At 33.1% G+C, this 25,682-nt stretch overlaps 2 protein-coding genes across 3 annotated transcripts; one reads left to right on the top strand and one right to left on the bottom strand.

Annotated features, from left to right (window-relative positions):
• Window positions 1-1,166: 1,166 nt before the first annotated feature.
• LOC111370638 (eukaryotic translation initiation factor 3 subunit J-like) lies at window positions 1,167-5,855 on the top strand. Of its 2 annotated transcripts, none has more exons than XM_022992457.1 (7): window positions 1,167-1,342; window positions 1,599-1,692; window positions 3,199-3,317; window positions 4,303-4,439; window positions 4,969-5,116; window positions 5,195-5,354; window positions 5,433-5,855. In XM_022992457.1, exons 2-7 carry the CDS (start codon window positions 1,680-1,682, stop codon window positions 5,528-5,530), a joined length of 675 nt encoding a protein of 224 aa, XP_022848225.1. In that variant the 5' UTR covers window positions 1,167-1,342; window positions 1,599-1,679; the 3' UTR covers window positions 5,531-5,855. The 2 variants fall into 2 exon arrangements, with proteins under 2 accessions (XP_022848225.1, XP_022848224.1); XM_022992456.1 differs by having other exon boundaries at window positions 1,167-1,361; window positions 5,433-5,784.
• A 16,271-nt stretch (window positions 5,856-22,126) lies between these two features.
• LOC111370637 (ribosomal RNA-processing protein 17) lies at window positions 22,127-25,481 on the bottom strand. Its single transcript, XM_022992455.1, has 4 exons — window positions 25,261-25,481; window positions 25,079-25,184; window positions 23,142-23,265; window positions 22,127-22,630 (listed from the first exon to the last, which is right to left on the bottom strand). Exons 1-4 carry the CDS (start codon window positions 25,383-25,385, stop codon window positions 22,374-22,376), a joined length of 612 nt encoding a protein of 203 aa, XP_022848223.1. The 5' UTR covers window positions 25,386-25,481; the 3' UTR covers window positions 22,127-22,373.
• Between the last annotated feature and the right edge of the window lie 201 nt (window positions 25,482-25,682).

The raw sequence follows: 25,682 nt of genomic DNA, 5'->3' as shown, positions 1-25,682 counted from the left end.
ATAGATAATTCAATTCAACATCATTAGTAACGAATACCGGTGGCATCGGAATGGATGAATCCCCATAACCGTTGAATAAATATCTCAATTGCATACCGTATTGAGATTGATCAACATTCAGCTTATTTTGCAAATCATGGTACATTTCTAAGTATGGTGTACTATCTGTTATGGAAATTGCAATACAATCACGTATGTCACTCGTCCATCTCCATTCCCACCGACTATTTTCATTTAATTCGAAATCACCGAAATAACACACGGGGATTATCATATCTGCATGAGGAAGTGGTTTTAATCAACTTCATTTATTAATTATAAGAAAAAGGTCAACAAAAATCAGTGCAAAGTCGGTTAATTGACTGTTTAATAGCCAAACAGTCAGCTGTTTAACAGCAGGCTGTTCGGCTGTTTATAGCCAAGCAGTCGGACTGTTTCCGACTGTTTGGCTGTTAACAGTCAAAACAGCCAGTTTGGTTGTTTTTGCGCAGGAGAATACGATTCTAAAGTTATACATCTGTTCAATTTTTTTTGATAGGTAAGATCTGTTAAAAAAAATCATGCTAACTACTATGTCGATATAAAATTTCTCTATTCAAACATATACTAATTTACTGAAAACGAAATTAAACATGCGTAAATGTACTTACCGATTTGAAGTAATTGATATGAAAAAAATTTCCAGCTTCAACGTTTCAAAGTTTTTCTAGATTTTGAGGTTCAAACAGATGAAAAGATGAGAGTTTTTCCTGTGTTGGAAGCTCGTTTTGAAGTTTTTATAAGTGGGGAAGTGTTTGGTTTTCAATTATTAATTAAAATGGTAGTATAGTCATTTCAATAATATATTATTTTGTAATTGTACAAAACATTTAAGGGCATCTTTATCTTTTACCATACAAGAGGCCAATGCCATAATATTCATGACTTTGAAAGTCAAAGTAAAATTTAGATCATTTGACTGGGTCAAATTTAAAGTATCCCGTCAATTTATAGTAAAATTGACATTTTTTTTACTAAAATAAAAAAGAATTCCCAAATAGTAAATACCCGCCATTGTTTCATTTACGTTACCCGCCGACAGTGAAAAAGGGTAAAAAAACGCTAGGGGTCACACATCTATGAACGCGTTTGTTGTTCAATCGCCTATATATAAATATTACCAAAATATTCAACAATAACCCTAATATCAGAACGGTGGGTCCGGACTGTTCATCTTCTTCTTCTTCCATCTCTACCCTTTCTCGCTGTGTAACCTGCTAGCACTTGTCGCCGTGCCAAGCGTCTATAGCCCTGATTTAATTAGGGTTCATTTTTTCTCAACAATTCGGGCTTCTATCTAAAGGTTTAGTCCTATTCTGAGAGTATGTATTTAGTTTGAACTGTGTTATTTCGATTAGTCCGTTTTCGAATATCTACGAATCTTGTAGTCATAAGCGGTTTTTTTTTTTTTTTTTTTTTTTGTGGGATTCCATATTCGGTATCAATTACTTTAATGGTTTTTTATGTTCTGATTAGCTCCATCTGTCTTTTTACGCATTTTCAATTTGATGAAATTGGATTATGAATTCATGGTTTTGTTTGTAATATTTTCCTTGAAGCTTGAAAAGATAATATTTGGGCGATTCACGCAGTTAGCGAATTTTGAAGTCTTTTTCTGAGTTCATAAGAAACGAAAATTGATGGAGGACTGGGGTAAGTGGTTTTTTGTGAATCTCCATAAATTTCAGTTTATTAATTTTTCTTTTTTTCTTTTTTCTTTCTTTTTTTTATATAGATTTTGCAAATTGATACCTTATTTATAAACCTTCTTCACAATAGTTGGGGTGTTTTTTGCATGTCAATTGGGAATTAAAATTGGTTTTAGGATCAAGTTTATTAATTTTGAGTGTGATTTTTGCAGTTCTAGTCCGGATCTCCTTATTTAGGGTGTGTTTGAGACCCTTTAATTTTGAAAAATGTATTATGGAACGGTGGATTGATGGAGAATGTATGGTTAAAAAGAAGAAAAGTTTTTGATTTGTGTGTAATATTATTTTAATGAAAAATGTATGGTTGAAAATGAGTACCGTAGAAAAAATAATGTAATAGAATGTAAAATAATAGGTGACCAACAGGGACTTAATCAACATGGTGTTGATCCAATCATTTTTCTAATGACTTCTTGCTGTTATTTGTATGCTATGATTCATTGGTTTCTTTTTTATTGTACCTGGAAATTAATGTCTTGTAGCTCTAGTTTTCATTGAGGATTTTGAACCTTAACTTCGCATATTAAATTTCCAGTTTTATTTTTTTATTTTTTGCATTTTCCTGACTTTTTTTATTGTAGAACGGATAGATATCCGTCTAGGTGCCCTATGGTACGGTGATGGACAAATTTATGTTTTTCATGATGTCAATTGAAGTCCCTTTGTCTTTGTATGGTGTTCTGAGAGTGCATAATAGAACATGTTACAACTTGCAACTAGTTTGGCAAATTAGTTCTGCCCTTTTAGACCGCATGCTTTCAGGTTTTAGACTGCATGCGTTTCAGGTGCGTTTTGAAGCCATGGTCCTCTATAATAGACAGTAAAGTTTTCATAAAATTTAATTTGAATCACGCCGGGAAAACTAGCTCCAATTTTAGTCTCATTCTTGACGGCTTGGATGATCAGATTCATTGAACCGCATAGACATTGGATCTTTTCCAATTGAGAATCACATCATTTTAAACTCATGCAATGGATTAGTCCTTCTGGTTTCTGACAAGCCTTTATTGTGGAATCCTTCAACGAGGAAAGTTAAGAAATTACCTTTTACACCCGTAGAATATCCAAAGGAAACAGAGGCGTACATGCGTGAGGCATTTTGTTTTGGGTATGATTCTAAAAACGATGACTATAAGGATTTAGGGTGGTCGAAGTTCGGGATGCCAATTGCAGATACTTGTTTTCAGAAACTAAGGTTTATAGCTTGAAATCAAATTTGTGGACAAGAGTTGAGGATTTCCCCTACATTCTGTCTAATAATAAAAGGGTATGGGGTGTTCATGTCAATGGTGCTTTGCATACAGTTGTTCAAAAATGTCCACACTATGGCTCTAGTCAATCTATTATAGCTCTTGATAGGATTTTATTCTTCCCTGATTCAATTTTGTCTTTGATTGCATTTTGAGGTATATAGTTTGGTAGATTCTAATAATTGTGTTCCGTATTTCAGAGGATGAGCCTACTTTAGATCTTCTCAAAAAGGAGCAACCAAAGAGTAAATGGGATGAGGAAGATCTGGACGATAATGATGTAAAGGAATCTTGGGAGGATGAAGACGAGCCTACTCCGGTATGACCATTGATGGCCTGTCTGTTTTGCTTTTGCTATGTTCAAGTTTTACTCAGAATAAAATATAATTTTAAGTTAGATTTATGAATATTGTGCTTTTATTTAACTAAGAACGTTGTCCTTTTTTGTTTTCATTGGTTGATTAACTAAGACAGGCAATGTATGTGATTTTATCTCGTTACTGTGCTCAGCACATGCTCCTCACTATTAAATAATGTTACTAACATGGTTTTTTTTACATTTTTTAAGATTACTGAACATTTTTGTGCTTCACCATAATTTTACTATCAGCATCATGGAAAAGTGTTTTGACTGAATCGAGTCTGAATGACACTTCATTCACTTGGCTCTACTCCACAATATGATTGGTTTGTCGAAAAAATGGATTGCTTTAGTTTCTTTCACTTCTTGAAACACCCACACACACGTCCGATGGCATTATAGCAATTCCAGCTTTATCAATGTTCTTAATGCCATGCTGCAAAGGCTTGTGTCTTAGAGTATCTGGTTAAAGCTAGGGGTCAAAATATTGAGAAAGGAAGCTATACGTTTTGAGATTTATTATTTATATTAGTGATATAGGTATTTTATTATTTATATTAGTTATATAGGTATTTTATTTTTGTTTTGCCTAAGTAGAGTATTTATAACATTGAGCTATCAATGCCTGACTGTAAGTATCAAGCTTTAGTGCATTATATCTAATAGTTGAATTGTTCTAGATATCAATTATCGTCTTCAGTCCTATTATATGAGCTAAATTTTCTAGCTCCTTTTTTATTTTTATTTTTGTTGCTGGTTCTTTACATATTTATTTAATTAACTAACATAAAAATTATACCATGGAAGTCTTATGCCCTAAGCCCCATAATCACTTCACCTAGCAAGACCTAAAATCCCTTGTATTCTAGTTTGCACCTGATGTGGAATTTATTCTAACCTATTGTATTCAGTTTTGATTCCTTTCACTGGGTGATGTGGTCAGGCACCTAAAGTTGAGCCACCTCCTGTAAAAGCCCCAATGAAGGTTGCAGCCACATCTGGTGAAAAGAAAGGGAAACCTGTTGAAGCTGAAAAGGAGGCCCCATTAGATCCTTTAGAAGAAAAACTCCGACGGCAGAGGTGGGAGTCCAATATTTTTATAAACCTGTCATCAGAGTCTGTGACTAGTTATCGTTCAAACTAACCTCGATAGCTGACAAAACCTAATAATTGGTTCCAGAAAATTAGTGGAATATAAACCTCTTATCTTTTCATTCAAGGCTGGGTTGTTTTTATGAATTGTAAAGAAAAGGCAGTATTCCCCCAAGTCATTTCTTTCTGCTTCTGTCATTCATTGAAGGAAAGTGATGGAACACAAAAATTTTAGATGTGCTTTGCAGAACTTTTATTTTTCTGGAACATTTTATTGCCATTGCTAATGCTAACATACCCTGCAACACATTTTGGGATGAATTTTGTGACCTTTTATTACGACATCTTCCGGTGAATTGCCCCAGCAAAAGGCTATTTCTCCCATATTTAACTTTGATTATGAACCATTTTGACGTGAGTCTTGGGACAGTTTCTGTTGTTCTTCCTTGCATTCCAACATCTATACCTATAGTTATTTCCTCCTAATTTTCTTTTTCTTTTTTTTTTTTTTCCACAGGCTTGTTGAAGAAGCTGATTATAGGGCCACTACGGAATTGTTTGCCAAGAAGGGTGATGAGAAAACCCTTGATAATTTCATTCCTAAAACCGAAAACGACTTCTTAGAATATGCAGAACTTGTTGTTCATAAGCTTCGTCCATACGAGGTTTTGTGGGATTTGAGTTGTCTGTGTTTGTATTAATTCGATTTTGCAGAGGTATAACAGGTCTCTCTTTCATTGCAGAAAAGCTTTCATTATATTGGATTGCTGAAGGCTGTAATGAGATTGTCAATGACTGGTTTGAAAGGGTCAGATGCCAAAGAAGTTGCCTCTTCGGTCAATGCAATTGCCAATGAGAAGATAAAAGCAGAGAAAGAAGTTAATACTGGCAAAAAGAAGACTGGTATATTAGTTTTGTGTCAACAAGTCATAGTTGTCTTCATGGCGAAGTTTTTAACGAGTGGCAGCATGTTTTTTGCAGGTGGAAAGAAGAAGCAACTGCATGTTGGCAAGCCTGATGACGACGTGGATGTTGGTGGTGGAGGGTACAATGACTATGACGACTATGATTTTATGTGAGCAGTCATTTTTGGTTGGTAAACTCAGCGTAGACTAGTTGGCATTCTTACATTGCTACACCTTGGGAATTAGGGTCTCTGCATTTTTAAGTTAGCTGTAATTCAAGAGGATCCCGCGGCCCTCACTCTCTCCCAATTAGGAGATGGATTGAGTATCAACTGTGTCACTGTCTTGTCTTGACTGAGAACACTTAAATTTTTCGGTTCGGTTGGTGGGCTTATCATTACTTATTTATGGATTTACGGTTTTGAACATGAACTGTAATCTATTATATCATGCTAGCCAGATTTTGTGTGAATAAATCTGTCCCGAATAATTGGTTCTTTGACCTATCAAAATGATGTCCTTCTGACGATGCCAAGGGCAGTTATGTAATTACCTTCTTAAGTATTGAACTCGCTTCGTTTAAGTAAAAAGAAAAAAATTATATTTCAAAAAATAATCATGAACTCGAGAGAACAAAAAAGGTTTACCACGGTCTAAGTTAATAATGTGTGGTTAAAAGTGAGTTTGGGAAAAATAGAATCAGGTTGCAAAAAATGCATGCTTTAATTCATTGACTTACATGACAACTCTTGCTTGAATTTTATTGATAGAAAATTTAAATTGCAAATGTTACCATGTATTAATCTCTGAAATATAATAATCTAATTTGAGAACGAGAAGCAAAAAAATTGGAGTTAATCATATTTTTTAGGGTTAGAATCTAGAGTTTTAGACTAAATGCTTTTAAATCTAACAAAAATAAAATAATTAATGAATTTTCTATTGGCTTTATTAAATTATTTTAAGATATTTATTCATGTTAATTTGTTAATTATCTGTAAATCATAAATGTGAAAAAAAATACATTTTATAGTATTTTAAGTTTTAACAATATTTAAATAACTGAAGTGAATCATGAAAAATGTAATAAAAATAATATGAAAAAAAATATTTATATTTATTTCAAATTTTATACAAAAAAATATAGATGATAAAGTATTGTTTAGTTCAACTAAAATTTTTTTGATTAATATATAAGTAAAAGTCAAAATTTAATTTTTACAACACATTTCAAGGGAGTCATAATTTTTCAACCACATTCTATCAATTTTATCAAATCTACTCAAAATCTCTCTTTTTTTTTTTTTATTATTATCTAAGGGTTTGTCTAAGTCCCATTTCTGGGGGAAAAAAAAAGATTTTGTAATAGTGATTTAATGGAGAACGTTTGGGTAATTGGCACAAAACGTCCCTACCTTTTAAGTCTATTGTGGAAAACGTCCCTACCTTTCAAGTCTATTGTGGAAAACGTCCCTACCTTTTAAGTCTATTGTGGAAAACGTCCCTACCTTTCATTTTTTGGCATTTTTGCCCTCATTTCAACCTTTCTTTGCGCTAGACGTCCTTTCGTCCATATTCCGTCAGTTTTTCCGTTAAACATTCGGGTAATTGGCACAAAACGTCCCTACCTTTTAAGTCTATTGTGGAAAACGTCTCTACCTTTCATTTTTTGGCATTTTTGCCCTCATTTCAACATTTCTTTGCGCTGGACGTCCTTCCGTTCATATTCCTTCAGTTTTTCTGTTAATTAAATACAAAAACATCTTTTTCTTTCCATAAATAAGGGTAAAATTGTCCTCACCCACTTCACCCCTTTTTTCCGCCATCAACTTAGTCCATAAGTAACAGTAGCAGCAACATGAATCTGAAAATACTTTAAATGATTAAGTTAAATAAAGAAAAAATATCGTGAACACATTATATTTCACAATTCCACAACTACTGTTGCTGTCATCTTGTGTCACTGGAAAAATTTAGAAAGACATATTAAATGGGTAGTCAATTTATAATGAGTCAATTTAAAATGAGCCATTCATCTTCTCCATTGAGCCAAAAAGAGTCATTCACCATTTTGGCTCATTATAAATTGACTACCCATTTAATATGTCTTTCTAAAATTTTTCAGTGACACAAGATGACAGCAACAGTAGTTGTGGAATTGTGAAGTATAATGTGTTCACGATATTTTTTCTTTATTTAACTTAATCATTTAAAGTATTTTCAGATTCATGTTGCTGCTACTGTTACTTATGGACTAAGTTGATGGTGGGAAAAATGGGTGAAGTAGGTGAGGACAATTTTACCCTTGTTTATGGAAAGAAAAATGTATTTTTGTATTTAATTAACGGAAAAACTGACGGAATATGGACGGAAGGACGTCCAGCGCAAAGAAAGGTTGAAATGAGAGCAAAAATGCCAAAAAATGAAAGGTAGGGACGTTTTCCACAATAGACTTGAAAGGTAGGGACTTTTTGTGCCAATTACCCTTTAATTAACGGAAAAACTGACGGAATATGGACGGAAGGACGTCCAGCGCAAAGAAAGGTTGAAATGAGGGCAAAAATGCCAAAAAATGAAAGGTAGTGACGTTTTCCACAATAGACTTGAAAGGTAAGGACGTTTTGTGCCAATTACCCGAGAACGTTTGGTTAAAAAGTAGGAAAATTTGTGAGTTTACATTTAAAATTATTTTAATGAGAGAATGTATGATTAAAAATGAGTTTGAAGGAATAATATATTTAAAAATTAAATTTCAAACAGGGGTTAAATCAAATAGAGGCAAAATGAGAATAGATATTTATATTTCGACTTGTTAGTAAAAGTAAATTGGAGGATTTTTACTTTTGAAAGTGAATAAATATATTTATACTACAATTTTAAAAAGATTGTATTTTAGTTGTGGGGAAGGTTCATAACCTTTACATAATATCACACTTTTAGTTCTTCGAAGTCGATTCCAACAAGTTTTTCCTTCGAAGTTTCTTCTGCGTGCCTTCTGTACAAGTAGATTTTGGGTCCAGTACACTCTCGCTCGATATATTTTTTAAATTAGTACAATGACTGGGTACCTGAGAAGCATGCTACGAAACTTTATCACTTCCACTACTCGACTTTGAACTAATAAGTAGACTACATTGACTTTTTATCCAATCCATTATCAAACGTGACCACCGTTTATCATCTGCAGCAAGGTCAGCAACCTGTGCAAAAGCTCGACACATATCGTTGTTTCTCAACTGTCCAAAAGTAGAAACTGATCCATCGTAGTTCACTGTGATCCTCATGTGTGTTCTACTAACGTCTCTTCTCCATCTCCACAGAATATATCTCTCTGGCAGCCGTGTGACATCATTACGAACCGGTATTGTGATCGCATGCCTACATATTATTTCCCGAAACTCAAACAAGTGACACTTGCAAACAATGTCACATTTCTCTCTTCGAAATGAGACCCGAAACTCAAACAAGTGACACTTGCATACAATGTCACATTTCTCTCTCCGAAATGAGACCAAAAATGTTTTTTTCCCTCTGATAGCCCTCAAAAGATTCTTCGAATGTACATACCTATCGAAGAATGTATTTATACCCTCTCTTCTTTATGTTGTCGACATCGTAGCCCAAAAGTAGTTTTCAAAAAGTACTGAACCCAACTACCTCTGATCTTGTACGATCACAAACAAACCATTATCCTGCAACCCGAATGTATCAATCATTGCTCACTAACCTTCTTCAAATTCTTGAACAAACTACGAATCATAGAGCCCATGAGTTTTCCCATGGCACATCAGGCTACCCAATTTTTAATTATATTTTTGGCAGGTGGCTATCTTATTTGGCACTTTAGCTTCATTGGTATCTGTCTTGATTGTAATATTCCTTCTTTTCGCACTTTGGAAAACACAACAGAGAATTCGAGAATTGGCTCATTTAGGGGGATTCTCAGATTCTGAATACTTGAAGAGATCCTTAACAAAAGAATTTCAACAAATGGAATCTTGGTATGCCTTCTCTGTTTTCACTACTCATCTTCTCATGATGTTTATGATAGAATTACTCGACATACTTAGACTAGAACAATGGACTTGCTTCTAGAGTTAATAAATAGACTGATTCGAATTTTTTCTGCAAATTTAGCTTTCCTATCGGGCCCGGTCCTGCCTAGAGGCAGATGAGGCCTACGCCTCAGGCCCAAAATCTAAAGGGGCCTCATATTGCTGGCCCAAATTTTTTTTCTTTGAACAATGGCCCAAAATCTAAGGGGCCTCTTTTTTAATTTTGGGATAATTAGGTACAATACCCTAAAAAAATTAAGTATTTGATTAATACCTTAAAACTGACTTAAAATACTATTATTGTATTAATTACATTCAAAACATTGACACCCACAACAAAAACCCAAATTAGAAGGGGGAATCCTTGCATCAGTAAACTCTCGAGAAACCTTCACTCCCGACTCCGACTTGGACTCCAGTATTCATGTATAGAGAAAACCTTACCCACCAATTTAATATTGTTGCATCTTTGTAGTTTTAACGAGAGTTTCCCTTGGGACGATTGGGTGATTTTGGGGCAAATTTTGAGTGAAAATCTTTTGTTGCTCTGTAAAAGCTTGAATTTGGCAAATCTTTATCGATATTTGGTCGATTTTATCAATGGTCAAAGTAGGTAAATGAATATCATGAATCAAAGTCATCAAAGAGAAATTCTAGGAGTATAGAAGGAAATTCAAACTTGAAGAATTACACTCGTGAATTTGAAGGTAATTTTGAATACACTTTATTTTTGAAGTTGAACTTTGAATTTTAGTAGTTTTTTGGTTTACATTAAAAAAATTATCATTAAATTTTAGATTAGCTCTAGCATTAAATGGTGCTCTTTCCCTTTGATTTTCTATGATACCATCAAGGTGTTTGACAAAATGTCAAAATTGAAATTTACATTTACATTTAAAGACATGATGTAAACATCATATGGCTTTTGTATAAATTGTGGAAGCATTTTTATGAAGTATATTGTCCAATTCGGCAAATTTGAACAACGTTCAGTTATGTAAATATGAAGAAAGAGTAAATAGTAAATCCTGTTGAAAAATGGACATCAAACAGGGGCTAAATTACTTTGAACAAAGTAAATAGTAAATACTCATGAAAAATGGGAGACAATTCATTGAGAAAGAGTCAAGTCATAAATCCAGGGAAGACAAAATTTCTCAGTCACAAAAAAGACGTTTTGATTTTCCTATTAATCATGAAATGTACAAAACTTCCTTAACATTTGTAATTTTCTATTTGTGAATATACTGTACTCATTTAAGAATATTTATATTAATGCATGATGTTCTGTTCTATTCTTTAATAAGGAAATGGTCCGAGGTTTTTTCTCTTCCCCACAATTTCCCTAATCTCTGTCCAGTAATTTTCAACCTCTCATCCACCTCCAACAGTTGCTTCAGGTTTTTTCCCTTATTTTTCTCATTATTAACAATTTCATTGAGCCGGGATAGCCTTCTTCTGGAGCTTTTCTTCTGTTCCATTGCTTGGCCTCCTGTCTCTCTTCCTCACCACCACTCTTCTGCCACCCTTGGCCACAGCCCTCACAACGACCAGCCTCCACTTTCGAAAGCCATCCACCACCGCAGTTGATGTCCCCGTTTTTAGCGTGGTGAGACATGTTGATCAAAGTAAATAATAAATACTTTTTAATGGGCATTCTCTAAGTTTTTGCAATCCATGCAATGAAATTGAAAGTGGAGGGTAAAGTTTGGGAGTACTATTTATTGCTTTTGTCCGAAAATTATTGGAATTCCTGCATTGATATTTGTTGCATTTGATAGGATTTTCCCGAGTGATTTAAGATGTATGTGGTGGAAAGTAGAGGAGGATGTTAAAGCACACAACCTGTGATTTTAATGATCCTGGATAGGCTTGGTTGGATTCACCATCAATCAGGTTCGGCATTTTGCACAATTGGAATGAAATGGTGTTGCCCCGGGCATACGTGTGGCACACGATGTTCAATAAGTCTACGAGCCACCTAGCTGGTTGAAGAGCAAGTAACAATATCTGTAAGATGGGCCTTTTTGTGCTACCTTTATTTGAAGTTTTCACAAATTTGTTTCTGTGAAGAATTTCAATTCTCTGTTCTGTATTATGATTTGTTATATTTGTGTTCTTGGTTACTGAAGAAAAGGGAAAGGGAAAGGGAAAATAATCTCTGATGTCCATTTTTTGATGATATTCAATTGGCATGCGTTAGTTTAATTCATATTTATTGAGATAGATCCATTTTACATTTTGTTTAAACTTCTGATTTCAATCTTGTAAAGACATTGTGAGGGAAGTTTTCGATTCTGGTTGGTAGTTTTGTGGCTACAGCAGTGCTGTTAACTGTGTGATTAAAGGAAGGTTGATGGGTTTGGGTCGATGTGGTTGTGGGGGTATGTTGTGGCAAGTGGCAAATTTTTTTAGTAGGAATCTGCTTTGTACTTATTGCTTTGGAGCATGTTACATGTACATCAAGGTCTACATAATGATTTACATAATGCTACATGATACTTTATCATTGGATAATTTTCTATAATACATTTGGTTGTTGTTTTAATGTTAGTTTTTCAAGTTAGTAATAGGTCGCATAATACATTGTTGAAATTTGCATTTACGTTGATTTCGTCGGGGAGCCTAATTTCCAGACTTCGTCTCAGGCCTCGAGAATCACAGGACCGACTCTGTTTCCTATCGTATGGAGATGACTCAGAGTTGACTAGATGATATTTTATAAAATGAGAATGATATTGTGATAAACTTTCGAAGATTACTCAAACTTTCAACAAATAGTTATTCTCAATTCTTGAAACAATAATAAGAAGTTTGAGTCCTCAAATTAAGGTTTAAACCATTTGGACAGAAAATGGGCTTCACAAAATTGCTACGAACACTCACATGGGGGTGGGCCCATGTGATTAAAGTATTGTCCATAAGAACCACCCACCCCATCTATTGTGTCTATTCTGTTGTACTTCTACAAGCCCCTTTTCTGTACATATAGAATGCTTTTCAAATTAAACATTAGTTCTTTTTGTCTTCTATTACAGGAATATGGATTACTCTGTAGAAGCTTGGCACTTGGAAGGGGCATAAAGTGAAAAAATACTATATTTTCTTTAATCTCCATTTCATGTTTCACACGAGACATGAGAGTCAAATGTCTATAAATCAAAATAAATAAGAAGATAAACGATTATTTTGCCATGTCCAAGTAAAGAAACTAGGGGATTCAATTTAAGAACAATTTCCTTTACAAACATGTATTTTAATTGGCTATTTTCTTTCGTGATGGAAAATACTCATCTAGTTTGCAGATAGGTACGGATGCATACTGCAAGGTTTCATGAACTTTACAGAATCTTTTCATTCTAAGGAGGCTTCCATTATGAACCATGATACGAGCCATCAGATGCTTACTGATTACACATGTTTTAAAGTACCAGATGACACTTTCTCAAATACTGCAAAATTGTGTTGGCATGGCACAGGTTTTCCTATACTATTCTTGCAATTTAGAAAAAGGCCACACTTCATTTGAAGCTGTGTTATTATATCTCCCCGATGGTTATCACTGTGTGGATCTGTCAACTTTCACATTATTTATTCTCCTTTGAACACACAAGTTATTTACTTGTTATATATGTAATGTAATCGTTGCGTAAAATAGGAAGGACACATTTTATTCTTACAAAATGAAGTAGGTACCATTATAATCGGGCCAAATAACTAAAGAACAAGACAATATGGATAATATGAAAATAATGGAATAAAAAAAAACAAGATTTATGTGAAACTCAAATTAGGAAAAACCACGGGCTGAGGCGGAGAATTCACAATAATCAATAATAAGGAATTATGAAATATCTCTTTGGATCAATAACTAATTAAATAATTGATCAATTTCAATATGTGTTGTACACCACATTTTTATAACCAAAGAAACACTAACAACTAGGAGAATTAATACATGAAGAATTTAATATAAAGTGAAGTCACAATACCAAGAGTAAAATCAATAATGGAGAATTTGGGATGAAATAGGGGTCAAAAAATTGCCAAAAATGAGAATCATTCTCCTTATCTTTTTTGAACTCCTTCAAGACTTCTTCAAATCTACTACTAACTCCGAATACTAGTCCAACAATATTTCCAATCAAATACTCAATAAAAATCCGGGTCACAACACAATTCTAACAATCTCCACCTTGACATGAATTTCATTACAATGAATAAAATTTAACTCTTCAACTCCAACCAAATTCTCCATACAATAACATTTCACCAAATTATTCTACCTCTTCTACCATGCCCCTTTCGGGCACACCATGCCCCTGCCAGACATACTCAGTAATTGTGAACTAAATTCAAGCCCTGCTTACAAGCAGAATTACATTGCGCGCCAACCTTGCTTGAATGATCTTGTTCATTTTCAATTATAGTCGAGTCACCAAAACCTGCTCGAATTAGCACGAGCACTTCCAACTCCACCTGAGTTGTCAAACCTGCTTAAATCACCATGAGCAACTTGATCACAATTAGCTCTACTTGAGCTACTGGAAGATTGTCCAATATTATTGTTCGAATTACCATGAACAACCCGATCACAATCGACTCCACCTGAGTCACCGCTTATCAAATCATAAGCTGCAACAACATCCAAAGTGATCGTCGAACCTTCCAAAATGTATAACCAATTCTTACATGGATTCTCCTCCAACATCCAAACAAAAAAATTGGCTATAATAAAAAAATCTTGTTGTGATCGATAAGAGGAACTCAAATTTCATACTTGTCATCCCTGAAACAGTCAACCTCATTCAAACCTTGCTTTGATAATCAATTTATCCCTCCGACTAACGCCAAAACCTTGGCTCTGATACCACTTGTTATATTCGGCCAAATAATTAAAGAACGAGAAAATATAGATATTATAAAAATAATGGAATACAAAGAAAACAAGATTTATGTGGAAACCCAAATCCGGAAAAATCATGAGTAAAGGCAGAGAATTCACTATAATAAATTCGAAAAAACCATGAGTAGAGGTAGAGAATTCACTATAATCAATAGTAAATAGTTACAAATGATCTCTTTGGACCAATAACTAATTGGACAACTGGTCAATTTCAATATATGTTGTACACCACATATTTATAACCAAAGAATCCCAAACAATTAGGAGAATTAATACATAAAGAGTTTAATATAAGGTGAAATCTCGATACAATAGGTAAAACCAATAATGGAGAATTTGGGATGAAATAGGAGCCAAAAAACAGTCAAAAAGGGAAATCATTCTTCTTATCTTTTTTGAACTCCTTCAAATCTACTACCAACTCCCAATACTAATCCAATAGTATTTTCAATCAAATACTCAACAATAATTCAGGTCACAACCCAATTATAACACGTACCAACAGCGAGAGCTCTGAAACGCTTTTATGATGATTGTACAAGTAGCTGAACTTCCATTTATATCTATTTCAAGATCCATCGTTTTGAAATCATGGAGACTTCATGAATTTCAGGTATAAGCTATAACTTCATTATGTGTAAATAATGGTGCGTCCTGTTATTTGCTTGGTACATGACCCTATGTAGTGTTGCGATTCCTAAAAAATGCATCTTCATTGTCTGTAGGTTTTGTTCAGTACAATTTATATTCCATATATAAATCTCAAGTACAAGCAAAAGACAAGGATTTTATTCTAATGCATAAAAGAATATTATTCCTATAATTTCTGGTTCTCATACCTTTGTCTATGGCCAACCTTTGGTCTATCAAATATCAATTCAATAAATCTATATGTTTATATGTATTCAACTTGTAGGATTCCTTTCTTCGTTCCCAAATTTAATCGTAAATATATAACTTGCATATGTTTTAGGATTCTGTCATGTACTTGCAATTGGAGAATGAAAAGGTTTGAAGAATTTCACTTTCTGTGGTTTCTCCATTGGTAGTTAATGGTAAGTTCTTCATTTAATCAAGTTTTTCTCAAGTAGGATCGTCTTTTGCTTATGAAAAAATTCCATAGTACATTTACAGGTTGCTTATAGTTTGAATTGCTCGAGTATAACAATTGTCATGGTGGTGCTTTAAAAAAAAAAAAAAAGAAAAAAGTGTGCCACTAATTTATGCTAGAACAGATATTATCGATTTCACAAACAATACATTCAACCTACAATCAAATTTTTTGGTGAATTAGATCATATTTTGTTTGATATGGATATCTGTAAATGAAATTTTTGTCAGATAATATACAATAAATATAATATGTGAAGGAAATAACTAGTTTAGATGAAGTACTCAAGTGATGGAAAATATGGAATTTGTGTAGGAGATCAGGGGTACGGGTCACATCCTATGCAATAATGTAAAAGTCTTTGATTGGGGCCTTGGACTTTTGAGCTTCCTTGATTAAAATAATTATTTTTTATTTTATTTTGATCATTTTCTGAATTATTTAATGGGTTAAACTAGCCATTATAATAAGACCATTTTTTAACAACGTACTATTAACAACCCATTACTCATAAGCCAGTAAATATTGCAAATATTTCTGGATCATGGTGGAGACAGTTAGATCCATTTTGCCTATATATACACCCATCTAGTTTTGGAATAAAAACATTAAAAACGAAATTATAATTTTTCATATTCTGAAATTTTTATACTCGAGCATTTACATATTTTTATATAGTACACTTGAGAGTTCTGAAAAATCATTCGTGATTGCTGCACAGGTAATTTGTGATTGCTGTATCCTATGAGTGATTATCCAGAGAAGTTTGCAACAATTATCAATGGGCAAATTCACTTTAGGATATCTTGCTGTCACGAGACTTGATCAGTCGATAAGTTTTATTTTTGCATTTTACTGTTTTGTAAGTTTCTACAACTAATTATTTTCCAACAATTTTTATTTAGTAGTTGAAAAGAGTGACATCTTTTTCAACATCAAGAGGCGTAGGATCTGTTTTTCCTGTAAGAAAACGTCCCTTGGTATACAACTTGGAGGAAGACAAAGATGAAATCTAAGTATTACTATATCTTTTTTCTTTGTGTTATATTACGCACCAAATGTACTTAGGCGTCAAGCAAAAAAGCTCAGAAATTACGTATGCGTAGGCCTTGCCCCTATCCGTTCATGTATTTATGGAAATGATGAACAAATCCAAGTATTTAAGCGACAAAACTCATCATGTTCAAATCTCTTCTATCAAGTATCGATATTCCTTTTTTTTTTTTTTTTTTCATTTTTAAGTTCCAAGGAAGTTACAAAGCAATAAGTTACAACCTTGGTAAGATAATGCAAGCGCTACAATGTTAAAAAAACATAGTAATACAAATACGACTTTGGCAACTACCAAAGAGAAAACTTTGCCTCCAGTAACACGACAAATTGTTACCAATTTCCTGACATTTACCATTCTGGCCATTCCAATTGGGCATTGAGCAATTTCCTTGAGAATACTATACTATACCTCGTCCTGTGAAAGGTTTGGACTTAGGCAACATTTTTTGCACACTGGTTTGTTCGGAAATATATGGACCCAGATTTTTCCACCATGGTGTGCATTTTGTGTCATTGCTCGTCGACCTGTTTCGATTTGCTTTGATTTGTCTCCAGGACTTCGGAAAAGTACATTTTAGAACACAAATAGACGCTAATTGAAAGAATAAAGAACCAAGTAATATATTTCCCTTTGATGTGGAGGGCCATTGAACATTTGCAAATAGTTTGGGTTTACTTATAGAATATGGAAATTGAAGCAGATCAGCTTCGGGTGAATGAATACTTTGAGATTGAGAGAGAAAAATGGAATACATCATCGACACATCGATTAAGTTCTTTATAATTCTTTATTTAATTAGTATCAATTTAGTCTTATATAAGGGTGGGCATGGTCCGAATCGAATCCGAAATTTTTGGGTATTTAGTAAGTGAAATCGTTGGGTTCAAATTTAATTATGGGACCGTTAGGGTTCGGTTCCAGATTTCATACTATAATTAATTTTTTTAATATTCACAAAACTATATTAATTCAAATAATGACATTTTCAATTTTAACTATTACAAAATAACGCGGTCCAATCTTCTATGTCTTTTGCGTCTCTCTTTGCTAAATTTTTCATATATTTGACTATTAGAATCATAGAAAGAAGACGATAGCGAACTTACAATAATTAAAAAAGAAGCTATTGAGCTTCAATTCTTTTTGAAGTGTGCTTTTCTTTTTTAATGATGTAGTAATTTCAATTTTTATTTTAGTAAAGTAGTAAAAAGTGAATTTTTATATATATGTAACGTATTTGTGATTTTTCCCAATACTTAAAATCTTGTTTCGTACATTGTCTGATATTGTCCAAAGCTATTTACCATGTATACTAGAGGTTTCTTTGTAGACTCGTGAATTTATGAAAACAAAAACACTCTCACCGAATGGTTTGAAAGTGTCTAACTACAGAGGTTCCATTTGATATCAGTTCCTAATATTATTGTATGGTTATTAACTTGAGACCACGTGCTAAAACTTGAGTAGAGAGTGATTAGAGCTGGTTCGAGCTCAACACTAACTCATTCTTGAAACACCGAAGGCATTTAAGGTGTGAATGTGAAATTATTGCCATGGCGACCCATATTGAAGCATGTTGTCATAGACCGCAATGGAGTGACTTGAGGCTTGGCATGACGTGGGAATGTTATGGCACGCAATGGAAAAATGAGGTAGATCTATGGCAAATTAGGTCTAATCTTCAGCGGTATATGGCGATGAAGGTGTCGCCTAATTTGGTATAGGAGTGACGTCCCCTTGGTCCCGACCGATATAATGTCACGAACCACAATGGAATGACTTGAGGGTTGGCATGACATGGGGAATGTCATGGCACGAGATGGGAAAATAAGGTAGACCTTTTGCAAATTAGGTCTAAACTTCAACAATATATAGGTGACTCATGTAGGAAAGACATAGGCACTATGGCAGGAGGATGCAAGTAGGCAAAACTCAGGGAGACTGTTTCAGCACTACGGCAAGGGACGCAAACAAACTAAGCAGACTGAACGTAGATAGCAAATGCAGTTAGGTTGTACAGGCAGGACACGGGCTGGAAAAATGCCGTCAGTGGACGTAGGGACCGAATTTAGGTTTTTCTAAGGTGAAAACCATTATCTTAAAGGGAGAGCAATACCGTGGACTACGGCCGATGGTTTTGGATGCAAGAGGGTGCCAACTTGTGTTACTTGTGCAACTTGCATGAAGAAGTTAAATCCAACTTTACCACTACAACTTGCCTGAGGAAGCAAAGTTCAACTTGACTACCACTTGGTCAATAGAGGAAGCAAAGTTCAACTTGACTACTTCTTCTACAAGGGAATGTCCACTTCCATATGAGTTGCAAAGATAATTCACTTGCATTGAAAAGGATATGCAACTAGCATAGAGTTAGAAATGAACATGCATCTTGCAACATGATAACTTGTAAGTGTAGAGACATGCAACTTGTTAGGTAGCAAATTTCAATTTGGCTACTTCCAACAAATGAAGACCTTGGATCAAATAAATCTTAGCCATTAATGCCAACTTGCATAGTAAGAGTTTGCCTATAAATAGAGGCATTTGGTCATTTGTAAAATCAATGAATGGAGAGTTGAGAAAAATTTCCATGGATGGAATGGAAGCAAAGCAATGTAAATTTCCCATCCATAAAGTGAGATAGAGTGATATCTTGTAAAGAGAAAATAATTGAGAGGTTGTAAATAATTTTCTCTTACATTTAGAGAAAGAGGTTTTTTCAAATATATGTGTGCTCTTTTTAATATAATTTCCTATCGACCATCTGTACTGAAGTCAATATAATTTAGCCTTATTGATTAAATTATCATATGATTTAAGGCTGACTTAACGCTATCTCGTGGGGATGAAAGTTGTGGAGCATTAAGGCCACATGGCGCTAACGTATTTCGAGAGTTATGAAACTAAGCTTTTGACAATGCGCTTCATGTCTTCATTTTCAAGTATCTGATGAATTTTAATTTGAATTAAAAAAATTAAGCCATTTTAATTAGATAAATAAATGATATAATATTTTAGTATTTTTTTTTTAAAATAAAGAAATATCAATGTTCAATATTTTTCAGTATGTAAGAAAATAGATTAACGAATCAATTTATATAAAATTTAATTAGAAATGTCTCTTTTATATAAAATCTTATCATTTAAATACAATTTGATCTTTTACATTAAAAAAAAAAAAATTGACCAAAAAATGTTAGGAGAATTTTTTAATCGTGATTTAATATTTTTTGTTGAAAATGATACAATATTTGAAATAAAAATAATAATTTTTTAATCACGACATTAAGTTTCGTAGAAGGAAGATGAAAGAAAAATGGGTAATCAGCACATAACGTCCTTACCTTTCACTACTATTGTGGAAAACTTTCTTACCTTTTTTTTTTTTGACATTTTCACATTTATTTCCATCTTTCATCCATTTTTTCAATAAAAAGCTATAAAATGACGAATATACTGTTCTACAATAAAACAAAAGAAGAAGAAAGAGATAATTGCAACAATAGTCCTTTTTTTAAAAAAAAAAAAAGAAAAAGAAAAAGAAAAGTGCAAATAGTCTCAAATAAATTATCAAAAGGATAATTAGCACATAATATCCCTATCTCTTATTATTATTGTGAGAAATGTTCATAATTTTTTTTTTTTTGACATTTTTACCATTAATTATACATTTAACCGCGCAAACCATTCTTTCTATTCATTTTCATTCAATTTCTCAATAAAACTATAAAATGACATATAAACTCTCCTATTTAAATAAAAAAGAAGATTAAAGAAAATTAATTTTGTAATTTCTATTTTTTAATAATTTATTTAGGACTAGTTTATACCTTTTTTTTAAAAAAAAAAACATTAATTTCTAATTTTTTTAAATATTTTATTTGGGACTGGTTTGCACTATTTTTAAAAATTTTGGGACTATGGTTGTAATCAATTTTTTTTATTTTTCTTTAATTTTTATTCAAATAGGAGGTAGGAGTATATATTCGTCTTTTTACCGCTTTATTGAGAAAATGGATAGAAATGATGGTTTGAGCAATCAAACGTATAATAAAGGGTGAAAATGTCAAAAAATAAAAGTTATGGACGTTTTTTCATAATAATAGCACAAGGTAGAGACATTATGTATTAATTATCCTTTTACTAACTTATTTGGAACTTGTTTGTACTTTTTTGAAAAATTTGAAGTTATAATTGCAATTTGTTCTTTTTTTTTTCTTTTTGTTTTATTTAAATAGAATGGCATTCGTCATTTCACGACGTTTAATGGGAAAAATGAATGAAAATGACCTTTTACGCAATAAAAGATGAAAATAATAGTGAAAATACCAAAAAGGAAAGGTAATGACATTTTTTCACAATAATAGTAAAAGGTAAGGCCGATTCGTGCTTATTACCCAAAGAAAAATATTGATAAGACAAAAAATAGGTATTAATTTTTATATTTTTTTTAAAAAAAAGGTCTCAAAATCTTGAAATGAATAAGACAAATTTTGATATTTTGTTTTTGTACCTACTTAAAAATGTTTGTATCATATAAGAGCATTTCCAAGAAATTCTATATTTTTAAAAAATATATGCTATCATTTGGAGAGCATTTATAAATTTAGAAAGTTAAACTTTTAAAATACTTAAACAAGTTCTTTATATTTAACACTTAATTTTATTACTCCCAAAAAATATTTATTATTTTTTCTATATTTTATTTTAATTTATTTTTCTAAATTAAAATCCTCACTTTTTAAATTAAAATGTTAATTTAAGAGTCAATTTAGCATGATTTTACGAATTTACACTTTAAAATAGGGAGCATATCATGTTTAAAAAATCTTTAGACAAAGTCTCCTGAAGATGCTCTAAAGACTTTTATGAAAGTCTTTAAATTTAATTGACATTTTGAATACCCTATAATTTATAGACTTGTAAAATGTTTTAATTGACACCTAAATTGGTGTTCAACACTACAAGTGTTAGAAAGCATGATTTTTTAATTAAATATACCAAAACCTTTAAAGACTTTTTAAAAGTTTATAAAAATGTTAATTTAATACATCAATACTATTAAGAACTATGCCGTCATCGATTTTAAAAATTGTTTTTTAAATCAACCAAATAAATCTTGACAATACGACAATACATGAATTGTCAACAAAAGTTGCCAATTATCATTGTACAAATGTCTTTATTCTAGATTTCTACTTTTAAAGAGTTTCGAAACGCCTACGTTATATATCTCAAAATTTTTAAAAAATCTTTAAAAAAATTTAGAAATTTCAATTGAATACATCCCTAAAATATTTGAAAAAAATAAGGTACCACCTTCTATTTTATTTTTACAAGGTTAAAAAGTTCAATGTAAATTAATTACCCTACTTTCAATTTTATTTCTTTATGATTTGGCTGGAGAGGGTCCCGTGGACTTTTTGCCCTGGTTTGTTTGAAAATTGACAGTGGTCGTTGATCTACAAGAAAAAAGGATTTGTATAATTTTCTCACTTGACATTATTGTATAAAATGAAGCTGTTTATTCTATAAAATATTCCAAAATTGAAATTTCCCCAATTTGACATGATAAAAAATTATTTTTATAGGATAAAGATAGCTGACCGTAACATACACCCAGAATGATAAGTTGCTCTCAAAGTCTAAAGTAGATAACTTTTTGTACTTATAAATAAGAAAAACTACCACTTCCAAATCTGTTTAAATACATAAAATCCACTTGAAGTAAATGAGCAAGAATAAAAAAGTACCATAATGTTTACACCTTGATGGAGATATGGAAAGTTAATATATTAGACTACAAAAAACATATACTCATCAAGTTGAAAGTAAAACAAACGGAACATATGTAAAGTTCGGTCCAGGAGAGAGAGAGAGAGATTACACGTCTAGTGCCTTTTATTCGTATTCTTCTTCTTTCCCTTCTTTTTATCTCTCTTGCTCTGTGGCTTTGGCCGAGATCTCTTCTTTGAAGCCTTCTTCAATTGCTGTTTTTTACTCAGATGAATAATGCTCTGCTTACTCTTCTCAAGCCCTTCAATGGACCGAGGCCTTGATCCCTCCAGAATATTGCTCTCTTGTTCGCGAGGGATCTCGCTTGTTGTCACTGTGACTTGCATGTCACCATTGTCATACATCGTTGTCCCTTTTAAAATAGTAAAATAGGTTAACTGGAAGCTTGGATTGAGTACAAAGTTCTATAAATGTTTCACAAGTCTACTTTCATAAAGTTTGAGGTAGATACCTGCCAAATAACAATCATATTATGCACCCAAAACTGAGACACAGGTCTTGTATAATACTAAGTTGTTTTGTGTCAATAATACATCTAGATTAATAGAAGCATCTATTGAGCAGATACCACATATAAACCAAAGATCTTCACCTTGTGCAGTAAATCCAATATACTCAGGAAGAGGCAAATTTACTAGGATTCCTACATAAAGGCCTCAGCTAGACTGCAGTTTCTAATGGCCACAACCAGTCTTCCTAGCAACATGGGGTCTGGGCTTAAAGCAAGTGAAAAAAATGTTCTTTTCCCCTTTCTGAAATTAGTCTATGGCCCTACTAGTCTAATACATGTAAATTCAAATTACACTCGCTACTTCTTGTGCATATCTTAGGATTTGTGAGCAGATTGCATAGTTGCACATTACCTGCAACTGATGCCACTGGCTCAGCCTCCTCGTCGCCTTCATTGTCCTCGTCCGATCCATCAGATCCTATGCCTGAATCAGGTGCAGCTCCACCATATATAGCAAATTCCCTCTCCAATTTTCTCTGCAGAATCATTAGAACCAGCAAAAAATAAGCGCCTAAAAAACTTGCTCAACAAGTGAGTAAGAAAAATATGAATGTTTGCGCAGCTGTTATATATATTAATATAGAGTAAATTCTCCATTAAATTACAGTTGATATCAAGATAGCTGTTAGTCAACTGCAGCAAAATTAGTTGTAAGATTCTGAGCCACAGTCACAACTACTTCAGGACAAGTAAAATTTATCAGACATGTGCACCCTTGTGCATTCACCTCTGTGAGCCAGGTGAGTTAGTTTAGAGTTAGATTTTAGGTTGTTCTGCTACGAAAACAATTATGAAACTTTTTGCTTATGTCACAAGAAACAAGAGCCACACTATGTAAATTGATGGGAATCAACCACAAAATTCGAATGTCAATATTACACAAACAGAATTATACAAAAATGAATTTTGAGGAAAAGATCATTTCAGGAGGAGAGGATTTAATTCGTAAATGGTGACTACAAAAATCCCTTGAAACTTCAAAAAAATGCGGTTATAATTCTTTAGCTTTCATAAAGAAGTATAACTTTTAACACCTATCAAAATGAATTTCGAGAAAAATTATCATTTCAGGAGTAGAGGATTCAATTTGTAAACGGTGAGTACAAAAATCCCTTGAAACTTCAAAATAATGGGGTCATGATTCTTGAGCTTTCATAAAGAAGTATTAAAAACCTACATAAGAAAATATTCACAATGCCAAATTCTAGATAAGATCACTAACGCTATGAAAAAGCAGCATCACAAATGAAGTTCATGGACAACATCTCTGATGCAGTTGGTGTTGGAAAAATTTCAACATATGGGGCCACACATATTTATATTTTAAAATGTGTGGTGCTATTTTAAAGTAATTTAGTCCGTAAAGTGATCTATTAAGTTTAATTTTGGACTAATGGGCATTAAATGTTATGAGAATAAAGTATAGAAACCGAAAGACATTATTTTGAATTGATGAGGGGCCAATTTGAACTAACACCAAAATTGATAACTACCAATTGCAGTTATTTAATATAGGGTCATGGTCCCCAATTGAACATGAGTTTCGAAAGTTATCTGCATCCCCATCAATAGAGAAGAACATTCAAGGAAATCACGTAATAATTGGAAGATCAAAACCCGTTCAGAAAACTAACAACTATGGATCAAGGTACGCTTCCGCATTTTTTATTCTTCTCTTTGATTTCAACATGGAGAATCTATGTATTTTGTGAAAGGATTTTGATGAATTTTGGTTCCTTTCAATTTCTTACAGTTGGACTACACCATAAAAAGCTTAATCTGTCAAAATGGTACATATTAGCCATGGGAATTTGCCTTTAAAGTTGGATTTTAAGATGCCTACAACAAGCAGTTCAAATAAACAACAATATAGTGCACTCTAAAAGGAAAAACATGAATACAAATTGATCTGATTTTTTCTTCAGCACAGTTGATTTACCAGTTGATGACGATCCTCCTTGGTCGCTTCATCAGCTTTGTCGTAAAATGATTCAGTTGCAATCAAACTGTGATCCTTTCACCCGGATGGGGAAAAAACTCACACAAAAATAGCTAAAATTCAATCACTGAACAACTGTAAGGAGATGTTTCTTTTCCCATTTTTTCAAAATTATCAATTTCTATGCTTCAGCTGTTTAATAGCAATGGTGCAAATTGCTGATATACCCCGCCCAAGGAATATTCATCTAAATGAAGAAAATTACAAGGCAAAGCTACAAAAATATAATAATTTAAGCATCAATAGAACTGCAATTTGGCACAGGATGAAATTAGCAATTAAACATAAACCTTTTTGCGCGCCTCAATACGTTTTCTTCGTAGGGCTAATTCTTGTTTCTCCAGTGCCTCTTTTCTTCTCTTCTTCTTTCTCTTGTGAAAACCAGTTACATAATCCCTGCATACGTAGCAAATCAAATCAAATAAGAGAGTTTTGTATGTAAGTGTGCAACAGGCATGGACAAAATGCGTACATTAGGTCTTTCTCGTTGAAAGATATTGAGAGAGATTTATTCTTGAGCGCTCTCTTTTTAATGTGTGGAGCTCTTGAGCGTGGAGTCTGTGTGGCTGCCTCGTCGGTCGCCGCCGCTTCCTCCATTGCTACCGCCGTACGACCCTTACTGGTAAACCCTTAATTGGTTTGAAGACGTCCAGAACAGGGCTTTTGGCAAGGTGGGTAAAGTGAGTAAGCGCTGAACATTGTGAGCGCGCTTATTTGGTTGCACTTCGGTTTTTTTTTTTTTTTTTTTTTTTTTTCTTTTCTCTCTCTCTCTCTCTCTCTCTCTCCTCTTCCTTTTAAATGAACTTGGGGTTGTCAATGGAATGAATTTTGATACGAATTCACTCGATTTAATGAGAGATAAATTTAGGATCTCAATTCGTTAATCCAATCGAG

Source organism: Olea europaea, chromosome 21 (assembly GCF_002742605.1).
Source record: "Olea europaea var. sylvestris chromosome 21, O_europaea_v1, whole genome shotgun sequence".
Taxonomy (NCBI): domain Eukaryota; kingdom Viridiplantae; phylum Streptophyta; class Magnoliopsida; order Lamiales; family Oleaceae; genus Olea; species Olea europaea.
The sequence above is the reverse complement of the archived record's forward strand: the minus strand, read 5'-3'. Positions and strand labels throughout refer to the sequence as shown.

Bases quoted from the DNA above. Each gene is read 5' to 3' on its own strand.
- LOC111370637 (XM_022992455.1), bottom strand. From the start codon at position 25,385: ATGGAGGAAGCGGCGGCGACCGACGAGGCAGCCACACAGACTCCACGC. The intron at 25,185-25,260 runs GTACGCATTTTG...CTACGTATGCAG, and splicing joins TTCAACGAGAAAGACCTAAT to GGATTATGTAACTGGTTTTC. The intron at 22,631-23,141 runs GTAATGTGCAAC...CTATTTTAAAAG, and splicing joins GCCAGTGGCATCAGTTGCAG to GGACAACGATGTATGACAAT.
- LOC111370638 (XM_022992457.1), top strand. The intron at 3,318-4,302 runs GTATGACCATTG...TGATGTGGTCAG, and splicing joins ATGAAGACGAGCCTACTCCG to GCACCTAAAGTTGAGCCACC. The intron at 5,355-5,432 runs GTATATTAGTTT...TGTTTTTTGCAG, and splicing joins TACTGGCAAAAAGAAGACTG to GTGGAAAGAAGAAGCAACTG.